The sequence below is a fragment of the Vicugna pacos genome, chromosome 10 (genome assembly GCF_048564905.1).
Source record: "Vicugna pacos chromosome 10, VicPac4, whole genome shotgun sequence".
Classification (NCBI taxonomy): domain Eukaryota; kingdom Metazoa; phylum Chordata; class Mammalia; order Artiodactyla; family Camelidae; genus Vicugna; species Vicugna pacos.
The window spans coordinates 4,704,001-4,729,116 of NC_132996.1; the positions used below are offsets into that span (position 1 = coordinate 4,704,001).

Here is a 25,116-nt window from a genome sequence, read left to right on the forward strand (position 1 = left end):
GTCCTGACTCCAGTAATAATTAGTTAGGGGATGATGGGAATTCATTTGACTGAGCTTCAGTTTGCTCCTTTCTCTAGGGAGGGCATTGGACCCCTGGATGACCTCAGGAAGGTACTCAGGGCACCAAAGGGCCAAGACTCTCTACATGGACTAAGGGAACAAAATAGCCAAAATACCAGCTCCTTTGTTCTAAAGTGCAACATACTGCATTTCAGGGGCCAGAGCTCAAGAAAACAAGGGCTGAAATTGTGCCCACTTCTTTGAGCTAACAGACAGTTATCTCCCCTCAGAAGAATGGGACATGGCTTTTAAAGCACTTATCTGAGTTCGCTGTAACAAAGAACAGAAATGCATTTTTGTAAACTGGACTGCTTTGATACATTGTAAATGATTGTTCACTGTTCTGTTTCAGCATTTCTTAAAGCAATGCTAAGGACACTGCTCTGCTAAGAGTACCCATCAAAGAGGAGTTTGTCTTTCAAGAGCCTGGAGCTTGAAAAAACTAGCAGTCTACCCAGAATGATATTAACAATATGTAACAAACATGACACAGGCACCAACTGCTCAGAAAGGACTGGAGCTACAAACTACAGATCTGCTGCAACTTATGATAAGCTTGGGTCCCAAGAAACCCATCATAAGTTGAAAATATCTCAAATTGAAAGTGCCTTTAATACACCTCACCTACCAAACAGCGTAGCTCAGCCTAACCTACCTTAAACATGCCCAGAACACTGACATTAGCCGACAATAGGGCAAAATCATCTAAAAATCACAAAGCTTATTTTATAATAAAGTGTCAAATATCTCCTGTAATTTATTGAATACTGTACTGAAATTAAAAACCCGGAATGGCAGTAGTGTATCGGCTGTTTACCCTCGTGATTCCGTGGCTGACTGGAGAGAGCATCGTACTGCAAGTAGCTATCCCTGGAAGAGATCAAAATTCAATATTTGAAGTGCAGTTTTTACTGAATGCGTTATCACTTTTGCACTGTCATAAGGTCAAACCATCCTAAGTTGGAGACCATCTGTATTGCTTTGCTTTTATTGGGGGTGGGGGTGCGGGTAGCAGCTAAACATCATGCCTGAATGAACACTGAGAACCAGAGAAATTGGAAAGTGTGCCAAAACTAGCTAGGAACTTGGGACAGAACAGAGAATAATAAACAAGGTCCCTGCCATTCTAGAGCATGCTTTATCTAGGGGAAAGAGATAATCAACAATAAAACAAATATGTAATAATTTCAGATAATCATAACTGCTTTAAAGAAAATTAAGCAGGTTAAGTGGATAGAGTGACCAAGAGTGGCAGTATTTTCAGTGGAGTGTTCCAAGAAGGTTCTCCAAGATTTGATACTTGAACAGAGAACTAAATGATGCAGAAACAGTTACTGAAGACTTGGAGAAAGGGCATCTGAGCCAGCAACAAATTTAGACCCAAGGGGAGAAGCAGCTTGGGGTGTTGTTTGAAAGACTGTAAGAAGGCTAGTGTAGTGGTGGCGGGGGTGGGGGGTGGATAGTGAGAAACCTAGAACATCAAATCAGAGATGGACATCAGGAGATGAGGCAGGCCATGGTCAGCTCTTATAAAACCAGATCCTGAGTGCAGTGGAAAGCTGCTGGAGTATTTTAAGCAGAAGACAGAAGTGGTTTGATTTATAGTTTAAAAAGATACTAATGAAATCGAATTGAGAGCCCAGAAATAAATCCGTGCAAATAGGTCAACTAATATTTGACAGTGGAACCAAGAATACTCAATGGAGAAAAGAGAGTCTTTGAATAAATGGTGTTGGAAAAACTAGATACTGAAATGCAAAAGAATGAAATCGAACCCCTCTCTTACACTACTCATGAGAAACTAACTTGCAATTGATTAAAGATTTAAATGTTAAGCCCTGAAACCGTAAAACTCCTAGAAGAGAACATAGGGAGAATGCTCCTTGACATTGGTCTTAGCACTGATTTTTTTAATATGATACCAAAAGCAAAGGCAGTAAGTGCAAAAAGTAAGCAGCAGCCAGACTATATCAAACTAAAAAGCTTCTGCACAGCAAAGAAATCATCAACAGAGGGGGAGGGTGGAGCTCAGGCGGTGGAGTGCATGCTTACCATCCATGAGGTCCTGGGCTCAATCCCCAGCACCTCCTCTAAAAATAAATAAATAGGCAAACCTAATTACCTCCCCCCACCAAAAAAAAAAAAAAAAAAAAGAAAGAAAAAAAAGAAAAAATCAACAGAATGAACTGACAACCTACAGAATGGGAGAAAGTATTTCCAAACTACGTATCTGATAAGAAGTTAACATCAGAACTGTATAAAGAACTCATATGATTTAATACCAAAAAACCCCCAAATAATACGAGTTAAAAATGAGCAGAGCCTGGGAGAGGGACTGGGCATGGGAGGCCGGAGGTGGCGGACAGGGTGAGGTATCAAAAAAACAAAAATGAACAGAGGGCCCAAATAAACATTTTTCCAAAAGCATTTAAATGGTCAACAGGTACATGAAAAGATGCTAACCATCACTGATCATCAGGGAAAAGCAAATCAAAACCATAGTGACAGGCTTGTGGTTGCCAGGAGGGAGCGAGCTGGGAAGGGATAAACTGGGAGTTCAAGATTGGCAGATACTGACTGGTATCTATAAAATAGATTTTAAAAAATTGTGCTGTATAACATAGGGAAATATATTCGATATCTTGTAGTAGCTTACAGTGAAAAAGAACATGGAAATGAATATATGTATGTTCATGTATGACTGAACCACTGTGTTGTGCACCAGAAATTGACACCACATTGTAAACTGGCTGTACTTCAATTTAAAAAAAAACCATAATGAGATGTCACCTTGCACTTGCCGGAATGGCTGTTATCAAAAAGACAAGAGATAATTAGTATTGTTGAGACTGTGGAAAAAAGGAAACCCTAATGCACTTTTGGTGGGAATGTAAGTTGATGCAACCACTATTAAATTTAAATACAACTAGCATATGATCCAGTAATCTCGTTTCTGGATATGTATTCAAATGAAATGAAATCACTATATTGAAGAGCTCGCTGCAGCCCCATGTTAGTTGCATTCTTCACAATAGCCAAGACACCTGCTTAATTTATGTGTTTCCATTTTGAACTCCTTAAGGGCAGAGATAGTTTCTTATTTCCTTATGAGTCTACCCTTAGCTTAGAATTCATCACAGTAGATGGGATGAATGAGTAAACTGAAAATTCTATCATCTGAGGATGCTTGTGTCTTATTATCTTACCTGATATATGCCCTCCCACCAACAGACTCTTCAAGACATAGAGAAGCCACTGGCTTTCTACCTGTCCATCAGTTTACAAAGACACATAAAAGTCACCATTAATTTGTCTGCACATATCCTTCTGCTGTGAGAATTCAGCGTCTTTTTCATGTATATTCTGTCTTGCAGAGTGCAGGGGCCACATATTCTCTTTCTTTCCTATCTTCCGTGAGGCTGAGATTAGGATAATGGTGTCCAGCCAGTTATTAATGGATGTTCACTCCTTGAAACCCACATTTGCCTCAGTTCCCTCTGGTAAACAACTAAAACGTTCTTCAAGGTAGACAATTATATGTAAACCAGTCTCATCGTGAGCAATTGACAAATGCATTTCCAGCTCCTCAAAATGTTAATGAAATTTAGACCTGATCCTTAGCCCTCATTCAGTAAGGATGCTTGGGGAAATAAGCTGTCAGATTTAAGTGGCTGATTGTTTCTCAGCAACATCTTAATACACCTCCTTACTCCCTGGTCAGGCTGGAAGCAATTAACCAAGGTGATGTATTTCAGCAGGGTCAAGAAAGCATGTGAGACTTGTGGATGTGGTAGAATCCGCTCTCCTTTTCCATTATGTTTTTAAAACTTAGACTGGTGCTAGAGTATCGTGAAAGGCACAGACAGATCGGGAAGAAGTTTTGCCTTTCTCCGAGGTCTATTGCTATCACAGATCCTTTAAGGCTTCTCTGACATAACTAACTTCCTCAAGTCTGCTCTTTACTTTCTTTGCTTGAGTGGGTAGTCCTTTGTCCCTCCCACAGCCATTTTCTTCCTCACATTTCTTCAAAGAATCAGGCTTAGCACCTTGTTAGTTAATTTATCTTTGAAAAGATCACTGATACTGTAACTTAGTTCAGCAGGCAGGATTGAACATGACGCAAAATGTAGTTCAAACCAAATAAATGTCAGTACTGATAATAATTACTATTTCTCTTTAAGTGGTTTATTAAGTGCTAGTTACAGTTAAGAATTAATGCATTCAGTTTTCAAAACAACCCTGTAATTTAAGCATCCCAAACCAGCCTTTTACAGGAGAAGAGAAGGATTGGAGAAGTTAAGTAGATTTCCTGAGTTCACACAGCCAGTAGATGGCTGAAGTTAAAATCTGAAGTTAAAATCCTGTCTGCACATTTTTTTGTTTCACTGGTGTTTGTAGTAAGCATGAATGCAGTTGCCCATGGCTTGAATGACAGGGGTTCTTGAGGAGAGGTGCTTAAGACAGATGGTGACCTGTTTAGCAGGAAGGCAGCCCGTATTCGTGTTGTCACTTAGTTGGAAGAAGATTCAGATGACTGAGATGAAACTGTGCATGTAATACATTGAACAGAGGTTGGCCTGGCTCACATGGATGTTTCTTTGCCTTCTAGGAAGATTTCCAACCCGCAGCAGCCTCAGAGACCAACTGGGAGTCGGTCACAAGCTCTATCTCAGTAAGTAATTTATTTTTCTGTTGCCTGCAAAAACAACTGAAGTAGTAGCTAAGGTCAACCCTCGGATGACTTTGGCGGCGTTAAGGATCTATGGCTTGACCTGAAGCCAGATCTCAGACGTGACGTGTTCTTCCATTTCATTTAGGGTACAGTAGGCTGTGTCAGATGCCTTTTTCCCTTCTCTTTCGGAACAGTTTCCAGGAAATGTCAGTACCCATTGTAGGAACACGAGATAGACAATGACTTAAGCATTTATCGGTTTCAAAGCAGAACATTCCAACTAAAGGATTGTCCAGACATATCAAATGTATGAAACTGATCCAGGGCCCAAGCTCAAGCGGGGAATTTTGAAATAGTTGTTTTTTTTTTTTTTAATATTCCAGGGGAAGCTTTTAACCTTTGCATTTTCAAAGATCTTTTCAGACATGAAAAATCCCAATGTTTATGGTAAGATAGCTTAAGTGCAAGCCAGGCTTGTGTTCTATTTGACTTGGAAATAAAACATAATTCACCCTGAAACCGGAGAATGGTTTCATGCCCCAATTTTTTCCTCCAGATTTAGTCATTTCTCGGTATTCTGTCTGCTTATCTGCTTTGGACAGAAGGGTGGACTTTGTTCTCACCAATCCTACGGGTAGCGCTCATGTAGCAATAAAATGCAAGATAATAATTGCAGTTGTTTATTAAAAGATTAAGAGCGTGGAGAAAGATTGTCCATGGTTTTAAAGTGGGTTAGTGAGGCTGAGTCAGGGTTAATATTTTTTTTCCAAAAGTTATATTCTATCTTTTGTTCTCTGGGGGATTTTTTAAAAAATTCCCTCAGATGCCAGGGATTTCCCCAGCGATGGAATCTGCGACTATTTGGTTCCTCTGATGTGGTTTCTGGACTAAAACAAGATCCAATCAAGGGATCAGTGAGGTCTCTAATGGTGATATTGAGTGTTTTGTTTGATTTCTGACAGTCAGGAATGCACGCTCTGAACCTCACTAAGTGTGAGCAGGTGAAAATTAAATTAAAGCAGGTGATGCTGGGGAGCCGGGGGGCTGAGACTGACAATTCAAGGTGGATGCAGCTTTTGCCTGCAGGACCTAGTGCGCTGTTTTATCAAGATGCTGGGGGTGAACAGGTTCTTGCCTGGTACAGGAAAGAATTCAGGAGCAAGGCATGGTAAAGTGAAAGCAAGTTTATTTAGAGATACACGCTCCATGGACAGGGTGCGGTCTGTCTCAGTCAAAAGAGAAAATGACTTAGGAGACACACACTCGGTAGGCAGATTGAGGGCCATCTCAGAAAGGGGAGAGGGAGAGAAGCTGAGAGGTGGGATGTTTAAAGTAAAAATAAATACACATTCCATAGACAGAGTGCGGGCCGTCTCAGAAAGTGAGAGAGTGAGAGGGACCATGAGGTGTGGGGTTGTCAGGTTTTATGGGCTCGGTAATTTCATATGCTAATGGGTAGGAGGGTTACTCCAGCTACTTTGGGGAAGAGGCGAGGATTTCCAGGAAACGCCCCTTGCCCACCTACTTTTTCACCTTTTATGGTCAGCCTGGGAACTGTCATGGCACCTGTGGGAGCACCATGAGGCTCAAGGTCAACTGGAAGTCAAACCTCCCGCCACCTTGGTTCTAACCTGTGTGTCCTGTCCTCAGTGGCTGTGTCATTCCTTCACTGGTTGCGCCCTGCCCCTTTCCTCCCACTTCAAAGAGACCCTCTGGCTTCTCAAGTATCTTATACATGATAGTGCAGGGTTATCTAATCATCCCCACCCCAAAGGGGGAAGTTACAAGCTTAACTAATTCAGGATAATCCAGGTCTTAAGGAGGATTGTCCCATCCATTTGAAGTACCTACGAAGCTCAACACTAAGCCTGTATCTATTGACATCACTTGTGGGTTGCATTCGAAGTCCAGGTTCTGTTGAGTCTTCTAGGAAGACCAGGGAGACCTCACTTCTTTTCTCAGCAGTCTGATTTTCAAGAACTTTCTGGCGTAGAAGCAAGGGTCCTTGGACCTACCATTTACTTCTGTATCAGTCATTCTTTGTTTTGGTTGAAACCAGTTTATAGTTTTCAGACTATTTTTGTTGTCATTTTAAAGTAATTCACTTGGCTTTAAAATTGATTTTTATAAACACGTAACAAAAGCTGAATGAGATCAAATTTACAAACCAATGGAAAGAGGCACACCCAACGAGTCTTTCTCTCAAAAATAGTTTTTAAGTAGCTGCCGCAGAAACAGAAGTGTTCCTGTGGGTTTATTATGTCCCCTAATCACTTATAAGTATTTTCTAAACAATCATTAGTGTTTCAAGTCAAAACTTGAAAAACACAGTAAAAGCTCATACTTTCACATTTTACCTATGGTTTGGGTTTGCTTTTCAGACTAATATTAGAAGAGATTAGATTCACGCCTCCCATTCAGGGACTGAGATCCTCTCCACAGCTTTCTCTTGAAGTGGTATCTGGATTCACACTACACTGTTGGGGCTGTTAGGACCAACCCCAGGAAACTCCTTGCCAGGAGTTCCTCAGAGCCATTGTAAGAAGCTTTTGCTTGTGTTTGAATGGTTTGAGTGATGCCCCTGCTTTTGTTTCAAAACAAGAGGGAAGAATTTTAATTTCAAAGCTTTTTTTAATATACTACAATGCATCTAACTTCGGCCAGCTCATTTTGATTGGTTTTTTTTTTTTTTTTGGATCTTAGACCCACATTATTGTGATACAGGGCAAATTGTAAATCATCTGGTGAATATGGGCCAGGTGGAATGCAGACCAGACAATGCAAAGTTGACTAGGAATTTAGAATTTTGGTACTGAATCATAAATTCATCCATCTCTAGCAGACACTGCCAAGAGGGATGTGAAAGACAGAAGTGGTGGCTTCAAACAGGGTTCAGCTTCCATTAGCCACACACACACACACACACACACACACACACACACACACACACACACACACACGCTCTCCTAGATTAAAGAGCTGACCTGATTCCTTCACCAGTCTACCTCATGGCTCACACCCTGCTCCCCAAATCCCATCTTCCTCTTATTCCCTTTCCCCTACAGGGCATGTTTGAAATCTCCTAAATTACCCCAATCATAGGCTATGCTTTTATAAAAACCTCTTAGTTTTGCTAACGAGGGACTATTCCTCTGAGAGCAAGTGATCTTTTGGGGTCCTTTCGTTAAAAAGAGAAAGCATTACCTGAGAGTGAAAAAAAAAAAAAACATGCACTTTGCTGTCTGGGACTCCAAAACACATATGCACGGTATTTCTCTGTAGGATACTGTGGCTAAGTTTCAGGAATGCAAGTTTTCGTTAATTTCTATTTTTCCGGTAGTGATTTGAGATATTTGCCCTTGGGGGATATTATTTGTTTGGCAGTTTCTTTAAAGACATTTAGAAATCATTTGAGGCTATGTGCTCTCTGTTTCCTTGTTAATGGGTCATGAATTTTTACAGAGATGTTTGACTCATGGCTCATTTACCTCTAGATTATACAAGGGTTAGTGAAGTAAGTGCTTGGAAACTTACGTGGGGATGTATTCCATGGCGAAACAGATAATCCCTTCCAGACGTTCAATGATGTTACATTCCCCATGTAAAGAGTATTCCTGGGAATGTTTTAATGGCAACTGGGATCCCTAGCAAACTACAGCACTTAAAACATCTGGGTGCGCACACACACACACACACACCCATGTGAATCTTCCGAACTCTTAAGAGAGCCAGTTTCATTTCATGGCTAATTATCCTTGTTGACAGTTAATAAGCTGGTTAAAACCAGACTGTACCAAGATGTCTCCAGGGGAAATTCAAACACTGCTCACAGAACCTCTACAATGCTACGTGAGCTATAAAGAGGAGACGTGGAGGCTAAACCTGGGAGAATAAGATGGATTATTCAAAACTTGCATAGAAGGAGTTCAGAATTTAAATGCTCACCATTATTTGTTGATACAGATATGGATGATTTGGGACCTTGAACCAAGAGATTGGATGACTTATTCTGATATTTCCATTTAACTGGTACCTTATTTTAATGATTCTGATTCAAATGATTTGGAAGTTTTATGATCTGCCTGGTTTTGATTTGCAAAAGAGTGAATGACTATGATTTACCAATTAATTGTTCTTAATAGCAATATGGCAAGACTATGCCTTAGCATGAGATGTATGTACATGATGTCTTATAATCAGAAGTCTGATTGTGTCCCTTCCATGTAGTTGTGTGACTGTTATGTTTCATAGCAATGGACTGTTTCTCAGTACACTGAGCTGTATGTCACTCTTAGGGGGTATCCTATCACTCTCCATCAGTAACGGACCCCACTCTCACCGCTGATGCTCTGGACAAAACAGTTGCAGAATTTGATACTGTGGAAGATCTGCTCAAGCACTTCAATCCAGAATCATGGCAAGAAGACCTTGAGAATCTATATTTGGACACTCCTCATTATCGAGGCAGGTCATATCATGACAGAAAGTCAAAAGGTAAGAAACAGAGCCTTGGAGGTTCTTCATAAGCAGATAAGTATTAATAGCAATAAGTAAGGATTTGCAGTGCACCATACTGAATTCATTTAAATCAGGTGATTACTGTCAGTCCAATGTCACGTATCTTTCTCATGACACCTTCAAGTGATGTTCAGTGTTTTGCCCAGAATGAGTTGTTTGGGATAAGAAAGGTTTGATTTAGTCAAAGATCAGTCATAGTTTGGAACTAGAGAAGACCTTATAAAATTATCTGGTCCAACTTTGAGCTTGTTGGCAAATAAGGCATTGTTAGTCCCACCATAAACAGTGGAGAAACCAAAGTCAGGGGAGGTAAATAATTTGCTAAAGGCTGTGTGGCAGTGTAGAGGAAATGGGAGCCATGGTCTCTTGCCTCCAAGGGCAGTGCGTGTGTAATAGTCTGCTGTGCCGCCATGATGGATAGGAATGTTGAATTAGCCCAGGGCTCAGTCAGTGTTGGCAGGAGACGCTCCTGGTAAAACAATGGTCAAAATGCTGGAGGATTTCCACTTCACTCATTCAGTGTCCGTTCTGAAATGGTGTATGAAGTGTGTGGTTGGTGCCCTTGACGATTCATAGGATGGAAATATTCCAAGGAAGAAACAAAGAAGGTCTGGGGTATTTTGGACATGTGTGAGGCCATGCTTTCAATTGGAAGGTTCAGGAAAGCAAAATGAGGGAAAAAGAAAGAAATATTCCGGCAGAGTTAAAATATCATGAGTTAAAACAATAATACTTAAACTCTTAAAAAAATAAATGTCCTAGTCCTGCATCTGAGTGATATGATCTTAGGATGTGAATGTTTATTTGAAAAATCAATAAGGCAACAGAGATACGAAATGACACAATAGAACAGTTGGACTTAGTTCATATTTTTAGGACTTAAGACGTATTTTTAGTTCACATTTTTAGGACCCCAAGAACAGAATATACATTCTTTTCAAGGGCACATGGAATATTCTCTAGGATAGACCACATACTCGGACACAAAAGAAACTTCAGCAAATTTAAGAGGACAGAAATTATTTGAAACATCTTTTCTGACCACAATGGCATGAAACTAGAAATCAACCAAAAAAAAAAAAAAGAGAGAGAGAAAAAAAACTTCATGGGGACTAAACAACATGATACTGAATGTTTATTTGAATGTTTAACCCAAATTAGTAGGGAAATATATTGTAGTTACCACTTACTGAATAAAACTGTAATTTCTAGTCTGTTATGTCCTTGCTGCTTTGATAAAATTTTCTCTAAGTTTTGTCAGCCTGGCTTTCATCATAGATGTAAAGGTTATGAGAACAGTACGTTCTGTTTCTGGTACTTTGTGGTATCGGGGGTGCTTTTAGGAACTGGGAATCTGGGGCCTTCTATAGACAATGTTTGTGTTGGTAAGCATGACCTATTAGAACGTGTAGGCTGAAATGACCAATTAGTCGACTCCTGCCTGGGTCTGTCACTTATGGCTTAGGTCATGGTCATACACACTTAAAGTGCACATCGAAGTGGGGACAACAAAGTCCCTGGTGGCCCTAATGTTACGGAGATATGCCATGTTTAGATCAGTGTAACTCAGATTTCCCCAGAGCTCAGATTAGATTCAACTCAAAGAAGAAACTGCTTTTCTGTAAGGCGTTGCTGTCTTTGGATCTTGACTAGATCAATCTGAAGAAAGGTAATAGACTCCCAATGTTTTGAAAAGCCCTAGAAAAAGATATTAAAAATAGCGTTGGACACGTGATAAAATCTGAGTCTGTCTTCAGGTATCTTAACCACTCTGGCTATTTGCGGGACCACCCTTTCTTGACCCCTACTTTTTGAAATAATAAAATTTAAAAATCACCTCAATCTGTTACTTATTTTTCCCCCAGAAATTATGTTGAGTTGGAGGCAAGGTGTCTGTCTGGGCTCAAGTCTTAACCTTGCTACTTACGAGTTTGTGATTTTTTTTCAGTAAGTCACTGATGACTCGTAAGCCTCAGTTTCCTCCTTGGCAACGTGTGTGTGGTAACACCTACTTCCAGGAATTGTCGGTGGTGCCATCAGAGGCATCTGGCACATAGCACTTGTCCAAGAGAAATGTTAGCTGGCTAACGTGAGAATTCGGAAATGTATTTGCATCACTTCCTTGGGGAGCCTTTCTTGTCCTTGTCATCTCCCTGTGAAGACTACCATTCTGCGTAAGGTTTGGAGTTCCTACGATGTCACAGCTTTTATATGTCCAAGGCTTTCATTGTTGTGTCTTTGTGGTTTCTCTAAGGGAATATGAGATCCTAGGATCTAAGGGTTTCAACTCTGGCTGAATATTAAGTTGCCTGGCAAGCTTTATATTAAAAACAAAAAACAAAAAAACTATGGGTGCCTAGTCCTATCCCAGCCACACTGACTCGGATTCTCTGAGGGCGAGGCTGGAGTATTGGTGTTACCTTGTGGCTCCTGGGACATTGAGACCGATCCTGAAGAGGCAGCCAGAGTTGCGAGCCATTGTTTTAGAGACCATTCACCCAGCATTTCTAGCACTTGGGACAGACTTCGACACATGTTAGATGCTCAACTGATGTTTGTGGAACTAAAGATGTCAATAATTCAGAATCAGTATATTTCTAAAGTATCTAGACGAAGAAGTGTAGCTTTATTAAGAGTGTCTTTGGTTACTGAAATGACCTCGCAAGAGCGTTCAAGGTGACATTCTACTTATTTGTGACAGAGTAAATATTTCTCTCCCCATGGGCTTAGGTCCCATTTCTTAATCTCTTGTTTACAATGGCCCTGGGGCAGATCTGGACCCTTTCGTTTAGCACTGGCCATTCACCACTTTCTCTGCACTGTATAAATGTGCAGATTTAATTGCTTCTCATTCCACTGATGCTGACCCACCTGCCTGCGTCACAAAAGCGAAGGAAGGCAGGTTTCATATTTCAGCTGTTATTTTCAGCTTTTAAAACTTAGAAATACAAATTCATGGTTTGTTATCCTGATGTGTAAGAAAGGGGGAAGTGAATAAAAGCGAAAACTGAAAACTGATTATAGTTGATGGAGGTCCATTAGGTATCAAATAAAAAATCTGAACTTTTAGAATCCCTAAAAAGGTGCTCGACCGTCAGTATAATGATTTCTTAATGATGTTATGCAGAAACAGACTTGGCATTTGTGAATATCTGTTGAGCATCCATTGGTCTGTTTACCCAAACTGATCAAAAGTAGCATTTTTCATGAGACTGAAAAGCGAAATTCTAAGATGGCCCTTGAATGTGAATATATAAATCACATTAGAGTTTATAAACTCTAAAATAAAACACAATAAAACACACACACACTGGATGGAGAATTTATGTAGTGAAGTCGGAAACATTTTAGACTTTGCTTCTCCTGCTTATTTGAAGGGAGATTAGGTGACAGTGAGTTTTTAGTTCTCTTTAAGAAGAGACTTGGAAATGGGAAACAGTAAAAGTTTAGGGAGCAGGGGGAGAGAAAAGAGACAGATAACATTGCCAAGTATTGAAGCCAGAACTTCAGCGCGTGAGGTCCACTTTTTTTTTTTTTCAAATTCACGAGTAATAGATAAGCACAAACTTGTCTGCAAAAGCTTCTGGCCTGAAGATAATATAACAAGTTAATATATCCAACTTTCAGTTTCCTAGGGGGTAAGGAGGAAAGGGTAGCATGGATAATTGAAATCTGCTGATAACTGCCGTTCTAAAACCCAATTTTTGCCAGTCATTTCAACCTGGTGCCTTCAACCTCAAAGCTGCCCAAAAGTTTAAAAACAGAAAAGTCATTTCAAATTGAAGTTGCATTTACTTCTTCTGATAAACTTGCTAATGACATAGCAGATTTACACACAATTAGATGAAAAGTTATATGGGTTTTCTGCAAACTCTGTAATTACCCCCTGAACCATTGCATGACCACTGTAGTTCAACTGAGCGATAGTATGATTCCTTTAAAACACAATGCTTTGAACTTAGGGACAATGTGTATTTATTTAAGTATATAGCATGGAATCTGACATCTCTAAGTTAAGAAATGACCGGCCGTAAACACCCCTGTACTGGGCATTCATTGAGAGGTGGTTTATGGAAATTAACAACGGAAGTTAGATGCGTTCTTGTACTTATTCCAGAAGAACTTGACTTTGCCACATTAAGAGAGTTTGCCATTGAAAAACCAACACAAAATAACAAGAGGGAAACCAGTTTCACAGTTTGTTGTGACTCAAATATGGATAGAATTGTTGATGCACTCCAGCTTAATAGTTTTGAACTGCAATAATGCTTATAAAAATATTTTTTTCCCAAAGAGTTGCTATTTTCTGATGCACAGGCCGAAACTGATACGCACTTCAAAATGAATAATTTAATATTGCGTGAAGCCAACCTATTGATATTAAATTGATTCCAAATGACAGGGTTTGATATGTATGATTTTCACAGACTGTAAATGGTTGGATGTTGTAACTCTGGGACAGTTACCAACCCATTTCCCGGGATATAACATCAGTTCTGTGATTTCTTACATAACAGTGTTTAGCCATAAGATCTAAAATCCTTGACTCACTAATTTGAGAACTGTAAGTAAATAGCTGGCATATGAAGGGAGGACCAAATGAAATGAGTATGTTCCATATCAAAACGTCTGAATTGGTTCTGAATTCTCTTAGACCCAGATGCCTTTTATTTTTTAATTGGTCGTGTATTGCTGTTTCTCTACCATGCCTTTGCATACTAAATTGAAAGAGACAAATATGATTTAGAATGTAGGAAATAATTTCGGAGTGTACCGGGACATGAACATATTTTAGGAATGAGCTGAAGTCACCATAAATTGAATGCTTGTAACTTCTCTCTCTGCTTACTTGATATCTGGGTAAGAATTTGCAAAAGGCCCTTGGCTGACGCTAATGATCAATCAGAAAAGTCAGTCTTGAAAGGTCGTCCTTCTGTAACTGTCTGTAAATTACGCAAACAGAGGCACTGGGGACATTAAATCAAAACAGATGTGCTTTTCCGATTTCTAATGTTGCACAAAGGTTAGCTTCTTCATTTCCTAAACCATGTGGTATGTGCCAAATCAGAGCTTTCTTTGTCAATATTAAAATTGTTTACCATAAATTTGATAGAAATAGAGCAAGTGAAAGAATGTTGTAGTGGGGAGAGCGTGGACTTTGGCGTCATGTAAACTTGTAATAAAATTCTAACTTAATTCCTAAGAATTGTGTCCATGGAGAAGTTATGTGCAGAGACCTCTGAGCATCTGATTTCTACATTTGGTTAAGTGACTAATTATAACCACTTTGCAAAGTTGTGTTAGGGTCAGTAAAAGCAGGGTATCTTATACCTAGCTGGCCCTACGTAAATACTAACTACTATTTTTACTTGAATACAAAATTCTGCACAAAACCAGCATATTTCTGTGAGATCTGCTCTCTTCCCTGGAAAGCTCTAAAATCATCAGTAATCTAGAGAGCCTCCTCCAGGGGATCCAAGTGTTGTCATATTTAAGTATCAGTATAATCAGTGCACACATGGAAAGTTTACAAAATAATTACCAACTACTGAACTTTTCTGTGTTACTATTATACCATAGAAACTTTCTGGCACCATTTTGCCTTTTGGATATTTCCTCTGCAAAGCTTTTGCCTAGACTTCAGCCAGTCTTTTTATAACCCATATGATCTGTAAGTGTCCAGAGTCCCCACTCACTCATTTTGTCAGCAAGCATTAATAAAAACCACACTGTTTATCGTGTCGCGTCCATCTACCAGCGCACACACATAAAACGTTTGAAGGCACCCTCGGCACAGGGACGAGGACCTGTTTGTTTTTTCTCTTGGTGCCGGAGCAGCCTCCGCGTTTCTCCCCATTGTGGGAGCCCCTCTTGGTGGCTGTCCCAAGCCCGTTCTCCCAGCTGGCGATATGACTCAAACGCAGACTGATTGGGAAGATCCATTTGGCAATAGAAAACTACAGGTAACTTTTCGTGCCTGGGTGGACACATATGCCTTTGCACACAGTCACTCTTGTTGAAGATGAATGGGTTTCTATACCCCTGTTTTTCCTGCACGGCGTTGGGGAACCCCTGCAGCATCCTTGTGCTCAGTGCCCCGATGGACTTAAGGAGACGGCACCCCCTCCCCAGAGCACACGCTCCTGCAGAAACTTCAGGCACCGGGAGAGCTAGCCCATTAAGTGTCTTTACTTGCAAAGGACTGTGTTAAGTGCTACGTCTCTTGAAATTAAAGGGAATACACATAATCATTGCTTTCTGACATTTTGATCAAGGCGGTCATGACCGTCTCTTCTCAGTGATCACCAATTGCAGAATCTTAGCTACTTCTGGTTTTAGGTGATTCTGGTCTTAACTTTACTTATTGATCTGTTTAACTCATTTTAACAGTAATATGAGGCATACCTATTGAGAGCTCGGATCTGGACCGTGCTTCAAGCGCTCTTAACTCATTCAAGCTTAATGAATTTCTTGGCACTGTTAGTCCCATTTTACCTAGTAAATGAAACAAATTCAGGGAGGTTCAGTGACAGCTGCAAAGCAGGGAGACATGACATGAACCTGGACTCGGTGGTGCTTAAAGCCCAGAGACTCAGAGTCGAGTAAATGAGAGAAAGACAGACATTTAAAGATCGCCTTGATTCTTAGTCATCTAACTTGCTTTCTTATTGTTCATGTGGTAGGTGTACCTCAGACATCCCCCTGGAGTTCCAAGAATGGCCTTATGATGAGGTCAGCTGCTTTCATGCCTAATCCAGTGCCTTGCAGATACCCATGCACTCATCCACTCATTTTCCAGTACATATTTGTCAAATGCGTACTGTGTGTCCAGTGACTATAGGTCGGTTATGCAACCCCTCTGCATCTCAGTTTTCACATCTGTCAAATGGGAAAAGGGTTTGTTAAGCAAATTCCACGAGACCTGAGCTCGTGAAAGCGTCTCACACAGTACCAGGCACATAGTAGGTGCTCAGTAAATCTCTGTTCGCTCATTGCTTAACAATATTTTTCAGCCCTGACAATTAGGCATTGTCTGGTTGGGAACTTTGCCTGTGATTTAGATTAACTTCTATAAATAAAAGCAGTAAATATTTCCATTCTTCAGAAATTAAACCAGCAAATGGGTCATGAGATTCATGATTTTAAGTTTAAAATACCCTGATCTTCCCTCATTAAAAGCTATAAAATAATTGTTCTTTCTAGATTTATTTGCACTTGCAGATTGGGGTTGAAACGTAGAAACAGTCTTCACAATTATGTGCTGATTTATAGAAGCGGGGAAACTGAAAATCACAGTGAGGTGGTAATGTCCATAGAGATGAACAGACTCCTCCTGGGAAATTTATGATCCTTGAAAAAGGCTGAGAGTCCCTATTTGCTTGGTATAAAAATACTGCAATTTCTTACATAACCCCCCTCCCACTCCCACCTAAAGCGTCATAAATCTGGTGTTTAACATCAAAGTCAGCTTTTCAGCCCTTTACACAACAGGCTGTGGCAAGACGTATTCCTGAGCCCCTGAGACATGGATCGGGGAGCCAGCCTCCTGGATGCCACCCTTTGCCCTGTGTGGTGCTTCTTCTAGGTCCCCTGGGTCCTGGGGCCAGTCATCTTCATGCATCGTGGTTCATCCTTGGTAGAGCTGGTTCTAGAACCCTACGTTCTCCATTCTAACCCGACAACCATCCGTAGTTTGAGTCATTTCCATAGTGGTTATCGAGTACCTATTCCTTGCAGAGGAAGTTCGGATTGACCAGTAGGTCTTTAAAGGGCTTAAACTTTTTCTAATCATGGCTTTGTGTTTATGAGTATCCATTCGGAGTCACAAAAGATGGATATTCAAAGAAAATCAGAAATGTTTGTCTTGGGGGGGTGACCTAGTGACTCCACAGCTGTTTTTTAAATTGGATTTAATTAGTTGTTTCAAATACTGAAATGGCACATGTGTTTAGACTACAAAAAAAAATACTTTTTTCAGTGGTGCCTGTTTCTAATCGTTGAAACCAAGTGGTTTTAGAAGAAGTGGACTTAAATGACCTCCATTTGGTCCTTCTTCTAGAGCCAAAGCACTAGGAAAGGGGGAGATAAAAAAGTGATTAACTCTTGTTTTTAAGAACCTTACCGTTCAGTGGGAGAGAAACACCTAAAGAAAGAAAAAGGTAAAACAAGGTCTACAAAGTTAAGTGCTTTTACAAAAGAAGGCAGAGAATGTGTATTGAATATAAAACAAGGGGTAAAAAGAGATGTAAGGTGAATGTGCCTTTTGACTTAGGCCCTAGAAGAATTTTAAATGACATAGTGGACTGAGATGCTAGAGAGGGTAAAATAGAGTGACAAAAGCATGGTGTTAGAAAAGGCATGGCCTTACTTCGAGAACTTGCTTTTCTCATCCCATTACCATGTGCTAAACCTGCTCTAATATGTAGGCTGCTGGCAAGTGCCAGCTAAAAGAGTTTATAGAGAATTTTACTGCTGTAAAGGCTTGATTTGGTTGTTTTAAAATGATTCCTGGCTATCTCCAAGAATATATGGAAATTTAATTGGACACTAGCAGATTCAGAAAGAGAAAAAGGCTGGTAACACACATAACAGAATAAAGATTTAAGTTTAAAATACCCCGATCTTCCCTCATTAAAAGCTATAAGATAATTATTATTTTTAGATTTATTTGCACTTGCAGATTGGGGTTGACATGTAGGAACAGAATAAAGACGAATTAAAGACCAGCACAGTGGCAGATGACCAATAAACTTGACACCTAGAGACTGACCCAGTGAAACCATCCTCTCATTGAACAAAACAAGCAGTGAATGAAACATTCATGGGGAGGGAAAAAAGCATTTTCCTACATTCAATGTGAGGACATTATTTAGTTTCACAGTGAATTTTTGTATTCACACACACACAAAATGGAAATGATCAATTTGGAAAAGACTTTTAAAGTGTTATTACAAGCTGATCTCCACCTGTGCTGTGCTTGCCAAGCGTGTGAAATATAGTATTGGCTTTATCTGCCCAATGGAAAGAATCTTCTAGGATCTTATCATCTGTTCCCCCTGAAAACATTGCTATCAGTCCATCCATCTCTTTACGCGGACCTCCAACTGGTTTACATAACAAAGACTGCAGGTAAGTGAGGGCAAGAAGGAGATCGAGGAGAAATGAGGACCAAATGAAGATCGTGAATTGACAAAAGTCCTTGCACTCCAGGTGGAAAAAGATGAAATTCGTTATATTTTTCAAAGTACCAAAGAAAAAAGTGGGCTCTGTGCAGTTGCCTAGTTTATGAGCAACAACATGGTGTACTTTTCCAGGAGAATCCGATAAATGCACGTGTGTGCACGGGGGCACATGCTTGGGTGTGTGTAATTGACATATTGAAAATGACAGATCACTGCCTAGCAATGCACCTAGGAAGCCGGGCCGTTTGGATGGAGAGTGGCTCTCTAGTGGGAAAGCTCCAACGGGGCTCATGGAAGCTGCTCTTTGCAGCCTCCTTCAGATCCTCAGACTGGGGCTCATAAGTGCAGGAGTGATAGAGAAGCCTGGATTCAGGCTCTGGCTCCACTAGTGACTGGCTGTGTGGCTGCGGACAACTTTTCTTCTTACCCTCTCAGAATCTCAATTTCTCACTGTAAAAGTAAGGGTAATAATGGTATGTAATTCATAGCATTTTAAGGATTTTGTGCAACCATATATGTGAGTAACTTTCCACGTTACCTGGTACTTAGGAACGTAAGATGGCCAGGATCAAAAAGACCAGGCTGACTCTCCTTCCTCCCACACCTACACATAAACAGATTAGAAACTGAACGAGGGTGTGCATTCACCAATATACTGCTTTTCCACACTTCCCCACCCCAGTGCTCAGATCCCAGAACTCTGATCACAGCCTAGGAACCTCTGTGACTAGGCTGCACTTTGAGGCTAATGCTGGGGAAAAAAAAAAAAAAAGGTGTTCCCTGCAGCACTGTGCAGTGTCCCATGTTGGATTAACATGTCTGGAGGAGACTGTCCATACACACAGCCCAAAAAGCTTTACTGATGTCAAAGATCCATGAGAAGGCAAGACCCAAATTCAAAAGGACAGCAAAAGAGGAGGGAAGGTATGGCTAAGTGGGAGAATGCATGCTTAGCATGCACGAGGTCCTGGGTTCAATCCCCAGGACCTCCATTTTCAAAAAAAGAAAAAGACAGCCAAAGAAGGATTAAAACTTAATGAAACCTGGGTGAAGTAAGGGAAATTAGACTAAATGAATGGGCCTTTGAATTAAATTGGGAACATCCTTGCTGCTGTGCAGTGTTCCGCTGTGGAGATGGAAGCAGAAATGGATAGGGCAGCCCCTCTCCCTGGGTTTGCACTGTGTGGCCTGCCTCCCTCACCCCAGGCTCCCACCATAGCCTCCCTTCGGACCAGAGCTCTGACCGAAGCCTTAATTGCTGCTCAGTCCCCTGCCTGGCTCCCTGCTCTGCTGCCCTGCCCAGTCAGCCTTCTTTGATGGGAGAACCAGTCTCCCCTGCAGAAAGTCTGCAATAGTACTTTGAAGTTATTTGCATCCACTCTGAAGGACCTCTTAGTTCTAGTTCTGAATTGAGTGCCTTGGCGGTTTCAATCGCCTGATAAGCAGGACAGCCGGATTCCACAGGAGTCACACTGGGCCACGGTTCTTAGTCACGTCACGATGAATTGATGCATGACGCTGACAGCATGGTGAATCTCTTTGGGGCAGGTAGGAAACGGAAGTCAGCGGTGCTCAGTGCTAGTCAGTGACACAGTTACACGGCGTGAAGAGTTCTGTTACGAGATGAGCAAGGCATGCTGCCGTATCCTATTTGTTGAGTGGTGCTTTGGGATTTAGCTGAATTCCCATAGGGAAGCACGTGGGAATTTGGCTTGGATGTATCCTAGGGATAAGGAGGTAGCTGTGCACCACTCCAGTCCTAGTACAGCGCCATGCAGGGAAGCTTGGTGGCTTGATTCCGCACCAGGGAAGTCCGTCTTCTTCCTTCAGTTCTAAGTGGCCTGCCATCCCCCCATTCTGCCTAATATGACAGAGACCCTGAGGCATTTTTCCCGCTTAATTTCCACTTTGGGTAAGTAATGCCCACCTGCAAAGGGTAGGGGACACGGCAGGGAGTCCTGTGTGTCAGGTGCCTGGTGGAGGCTACACTCAAGTACCTGCAGTCCTGTTACTTCCTTCCTGCCCACCCTGCCTTCCATGCGTCACGTCGGCTTCCTGCTAGCAGCACCGCTCTGCTCCCAGGCATTAGGCAGAACAGACTCCCATCCCCACAGGCAGCGGCCTCAGCCTCTGCATCAGCCCAGTCCGCAGCCCAGGCATGCACAGCCAGCATCAGTATTTATCTCAAGGTGACACTTGTAATGGATGGTTGCTGCGCTTCTTAATCCATTTATGTAATCCTTTCTGCCTTGCTTGCAGTTATTTTCAGGGCTTTAGCAGCAATAAAATGGTTCCTTTCCCAAGACAGAGTTCATTCAATTTAAATCCGGATTGATTAGAGGTAAACTTATGACATGTCTTTACAAAGGAAGGGGGGGAAAAAGCAGCAATAAATTATGCACAGCAATTATTTTGCACTTATTCAGCCCCCCCAGTGTCCTGAGCTCAGCATATAACCCAGTCAGGGGAAAAATCCTTGCCCTTGAGGATCAAAAGCTCTTAGGACAGGGCATCAGTCCAATTGCCATTTAATTCCTTAGTCAAGGAGCCATGGACCACATGGCCAGCCTTTTAGCTGACTTCATGGGGTCAAGTGGACTCCACCCACTCTTGCCTCCTTCTGTTTCTGTTTCCCCTACACGTGTTCTACTGACAGCATCCTTAGCCTTTGACCATTGCCCCCAAAGAATACTCCTTACTACTCCTCAAGCAGCTTTGGTTTAGGACTAAGATATTTAATGGGGCTGGAGTCCAGGGTTAGTCTGATGATAACTGCCCAGCGTTTGTGGGATTCCTCCGGGGGTGGCCTGGCTGCTGACAAGGGAGGTGTACTAGATAATGGTGTGCAGCCCATGGGGACAAAGGACTTTCTTCTAACTGCATTCTTGTGAGAAAATAGTCATGTAGGTGCTCACCCACCAGAAGATTCGGGTGCCAAATAGGTGGATTTTTAGATGGATTTTGAGACCACAATTAAGTTGTAGTCTCTGTTATATAGTAATATATATTTAATTCACGTAAATATTAATGACTAAAATTTGAAAATTTAGGGTGATGCTCTTAATTCATAGAAGTCCCAATAACCAACTCCCTGGGTAATTTACATAGAATAATGGCCAAAAGAGAGAAACAGAGGAGAAAGGTCTGCAATTTTTTTCTTTTAAGTTTTGACCATTTGACTTTAAAGAGAAAAAAAAAAAGGAGGGAAATCAAAATAAATCAAGATGAATAATAATAACCAGCATTAATTGAGTACCAGGCACACTGCATTCAGTCCTTGATTATTGCTGTGAAATAGGTAAGGTTATACTGTTCACATTTTATAGATGAAGAAACAGAGGTTCTGAGTGGTCCAGGAACTTTCCGACTGAAAAGGAGGCAAAGCCGTGATGCCAACTCAGCTGTAACTTCAGTGCGGAGCCCTGGCACTTAACCACTATGCTATACTGCCATCTAGGACCCAAGGCACAAATGTGCATCACATTCGCAACCCCAAAAAATGCTATTTTCTTTGACATTCTGCTTGACTTTGGAGTTAAAATGAAGCACAAACCTTTTTATTCCCTTCATGTACTTGTAAAATTTCACCGCCAGGTAAATGGACTAGAGTAATTGTCCCTAATGTGTCCTCACTCTAAGTCAAATTATGTTTAAGTAATGGCTTAAAGTCAGGACATATTTAGAATCAAGAAGAAATATTTATACACAAATATATATGTTTTAAGATAAAGACAATTACTGTAAATTGCTGAATGTTTCATTTTCTTTCCTCTGCGCTTTTTTTTTTTTTTGCATTTAAAGCTGTGCAAGGAAACTTGAGCCAAGATACTAAGGTTTTGAGGGGCTTTTTTGTTTTCATTTTGTTGTCTTTTTTGTTTGTTTGTTTGTTTTTTGAAGGGCAGATAGGATCAAAAGAGAAATCAGCTTTTCCACCGCTGGTGTTTGGGATAGTTATTGAGATCCCTAGGACAGATTCAGTCCCTGGGTTAAGGTTGCCCTCACAGAATCTTCCCACCCTGTTCCCCAGAGCACACGCTGTGTTGCCGCTCCCGTCCCGTGCTTGCTTACCAAGTGCGTGTGTCTCTTAACAGTCGACCTGGACAGGCTCAATGACGATGTCAAGCGCTACAGTTGCACCCCCAGGAATTACTCCGTCAACTTGCGAGAGGAGCTGAAACTGACCAACGTCGTCTTCTTTCCACGCTGCCTCCTCGTGCAGCGCTGCGGAGGAAATTGTGGCTGTGGCACTGTCAACTGGAAGTCCTGCACGTGCAGTTCAGGGAAGACTGTGAAAAAGTACCACGAGGTATGTCATTTTTTCAGACGTCTTTGTTGCAGGGCTGCATTTAGCCTTTTTCAGCTGTGGTTCTTGGAAACAGGGCCATCGCCTTGGTTGTTGGGGTTGTTCACTGCACAAGGGCACCTCCCTGGCTCGGGGGTGATTGGGAAATTGCACTTGTGCTAAATTTGCCAAGTGGAGATGGTGTGATTCCATCCTGAAGAAGGGCCTCCTTTTTCTAACCCTTATAATATGCCACGTAGGTTGACAAAAGTCTTATTAAGAATGTATCATCAACTATGTGATGCAGTAATCTGAGAGCTTACTTGGCCTCCGTGTAAAAATGTGATTGGATATGACTGAAAAACCGACTTTGCTTTAAGCAAGTAAAAACTTGAATTCACTCAAGCAATTTAAAAATTAAGCAGAGTAAAGATAACAAAATAAAAATTGTCAGAAAATATACATTGTCAGAGACTTTTTCGGTCTCAAAATATAGAAATATTTTTTCTTCTAAAAGTACTAAATTTGCTAAATACTACTGAACACTCTGGGAACTCTGCTCTGAAATGGTGCAAAATAAACAAAAGTAAATATAGAGATAAGAGGAACACAATGGAAATGTTATAGAAATCTGAATCCCATTGAGAGACCAAGCGACACTCAGAGGGTTGGAGAACTCGGGCTTATTACACCAGCAGGCCCAGAGGAGTTAACACTCCAAGCTCTGGACCCCGTCTGTAGGCTTACACACGCTTTTATAGGGTTTTAGGTTTTGATTAAGTTTGTGCCGTATGCAAATAAGGTGTTAGAAATGGACCAATCAGGAGTGAGCTTTTGGGACCCAATGGAATTTTAGGGGTAAGTTTCGTTTTCCTAGAAGCAAGCTGTTTTACAGAAGTACAAAAGCAGGAAGGCAATGGCCCTGCCTGGTCCCTTTGTGGTTTTTCCCCTTCATAAGGAGAGCAGTAATTTTCGATAATAATAACAGCAAACAGACATAAGCTTTTACCATGTGCAAGACATCATTATAAGCAGTCATTAGCTTTCTTGGCAGGTTCTCAACCATGCTGCAAGGGAACTGCAATTTTTATTCTCTTTTTATAGATGAATAAACAGAGGCCTAAGAGGAGCAGTCGACTGACCAGTGTGACCTGGTCAGTGGCTCACAGAGCCAGGATCTAAACTCAGATCAGCTGGTTCTGGGGTCCGTGTTCTTATCACTAGTAATACTGCACCCTCTCCTCTTAAATATAGAAGGGAGGAGTTAGGCTATAGCTCAGGTGTAGAGCTTAGCATGCTTAGCAACCATGAGGTCCTGGGTTCAATCCCCAGTAGTACCTCCTCTAAGAATAAATAAATAAATCTTAATCCTACCCCCACCAAAAAGTTGGATAAATACATAGCACTTTACTAAGAATTAAAGAAAGAGTAGACTTCAGGGGAGTTAGAGCTCCTGACCTCAGCGGCAACTCTGTTACTTCCTGATTGTTGGGAGCGCATTCAAGTCACTGCAGCGCAGAGACGCAGTTTTCGTGTGTGTGAAATCGGACTAAGCAATTGTATCCGATAATCCCCTGCAGGGTGGTTCTGGGGATCAAAGAAAATAGTGCCCATGAAGTGCATCTGTGAGAGGTGAAGCATCATAGAGAAGATGGGTTTAAAAACATTAACTAATATACGAAGCAAACACTTTTCTTCGGAATCAGTGTTTGAGTTGCTTTGCATTAGTATCCGCCAAGCAAAGGACTGGATGGTGCCCCCTGAATAAAATCTCCAGCCTTATATGGCTATTTTGTCTTCCTGAAAACAATGCAACAAAAATAAGCTAGGAGGTGATCTCTGAGCTAAATGAAAAGGGCTACGTCATAAATGGTATTTTTCAACTTGGGAAATGTAGGTGGTTGGAGGCCACAGTCACCATGCTTACCTCCGACAGGGACACACAATTTTAGACCTGCATAGAGCGTGTTTTCTTAGTCACACGAATTTCTTACTCCACCCCATAGTTTTCAAAGGGGAAAAAAAAAATGTTCTCAGAGCCAGAGAATGCTGTTGTCTGTGTTCATTGTGCTTTATTTTTGTATGACCTGATGAACTCTAGATTGGACTTTGTCCTTTGTGTCTAAGAACCTGAATTTTGTAACGCTGAGTCATTCCCCGAGGATAAGTGCGGAATGCAATGATTTGATTCAAGTTAAAATAAGACCGGGCAGTGGCAAGATCTCTACCTTGTCTTAACGGTGAGGAAAAACCTGGGAGTTCAGGCCTTTGGTGCATTTGTAGAGTGCTTTGTTTTCATCTTGACTCTCTCCTCAGATTGAAGTTATAGCTTGATTTCTTAAAAGGCTTAATGTGGAAACAGAAGAATTAAATATACACCCAACAGGACCCTCGCGTCCCCG

General features: G+C 41.2%; 1 protein-coding gene across 2 annotated transcripts in view; it reads left to right on the forward strand.

Moving 5' to 3' along the window:
• Window positions 1-25,116, forward strand: part of PDGFD (platelet derived growth factor D) — a 221,954-nt gene that overhangs the window by 186,841 nt on the left and 9,997 nt on the right. For both annotated transcript variants that reach the window (XM_031675363.2, XM_031675362.2), the window contains exons 4-6: window positions 4,670-4,732; window positions 9,028-9,226; window positions 22,524-22,738. In XM_031675363.2, coding sequence (XP_031531223.2) covers window positions 4,670-4,732; window positions 9,028-9,226; window positions 22,524-22,738 — 477 coding nt within the window. The remainder of the gene's footprint in view (window positions 1-4,669; window positions 4,733-9,027; window positions 9,227-22,523; window positions 22,739-25,116) is intronic.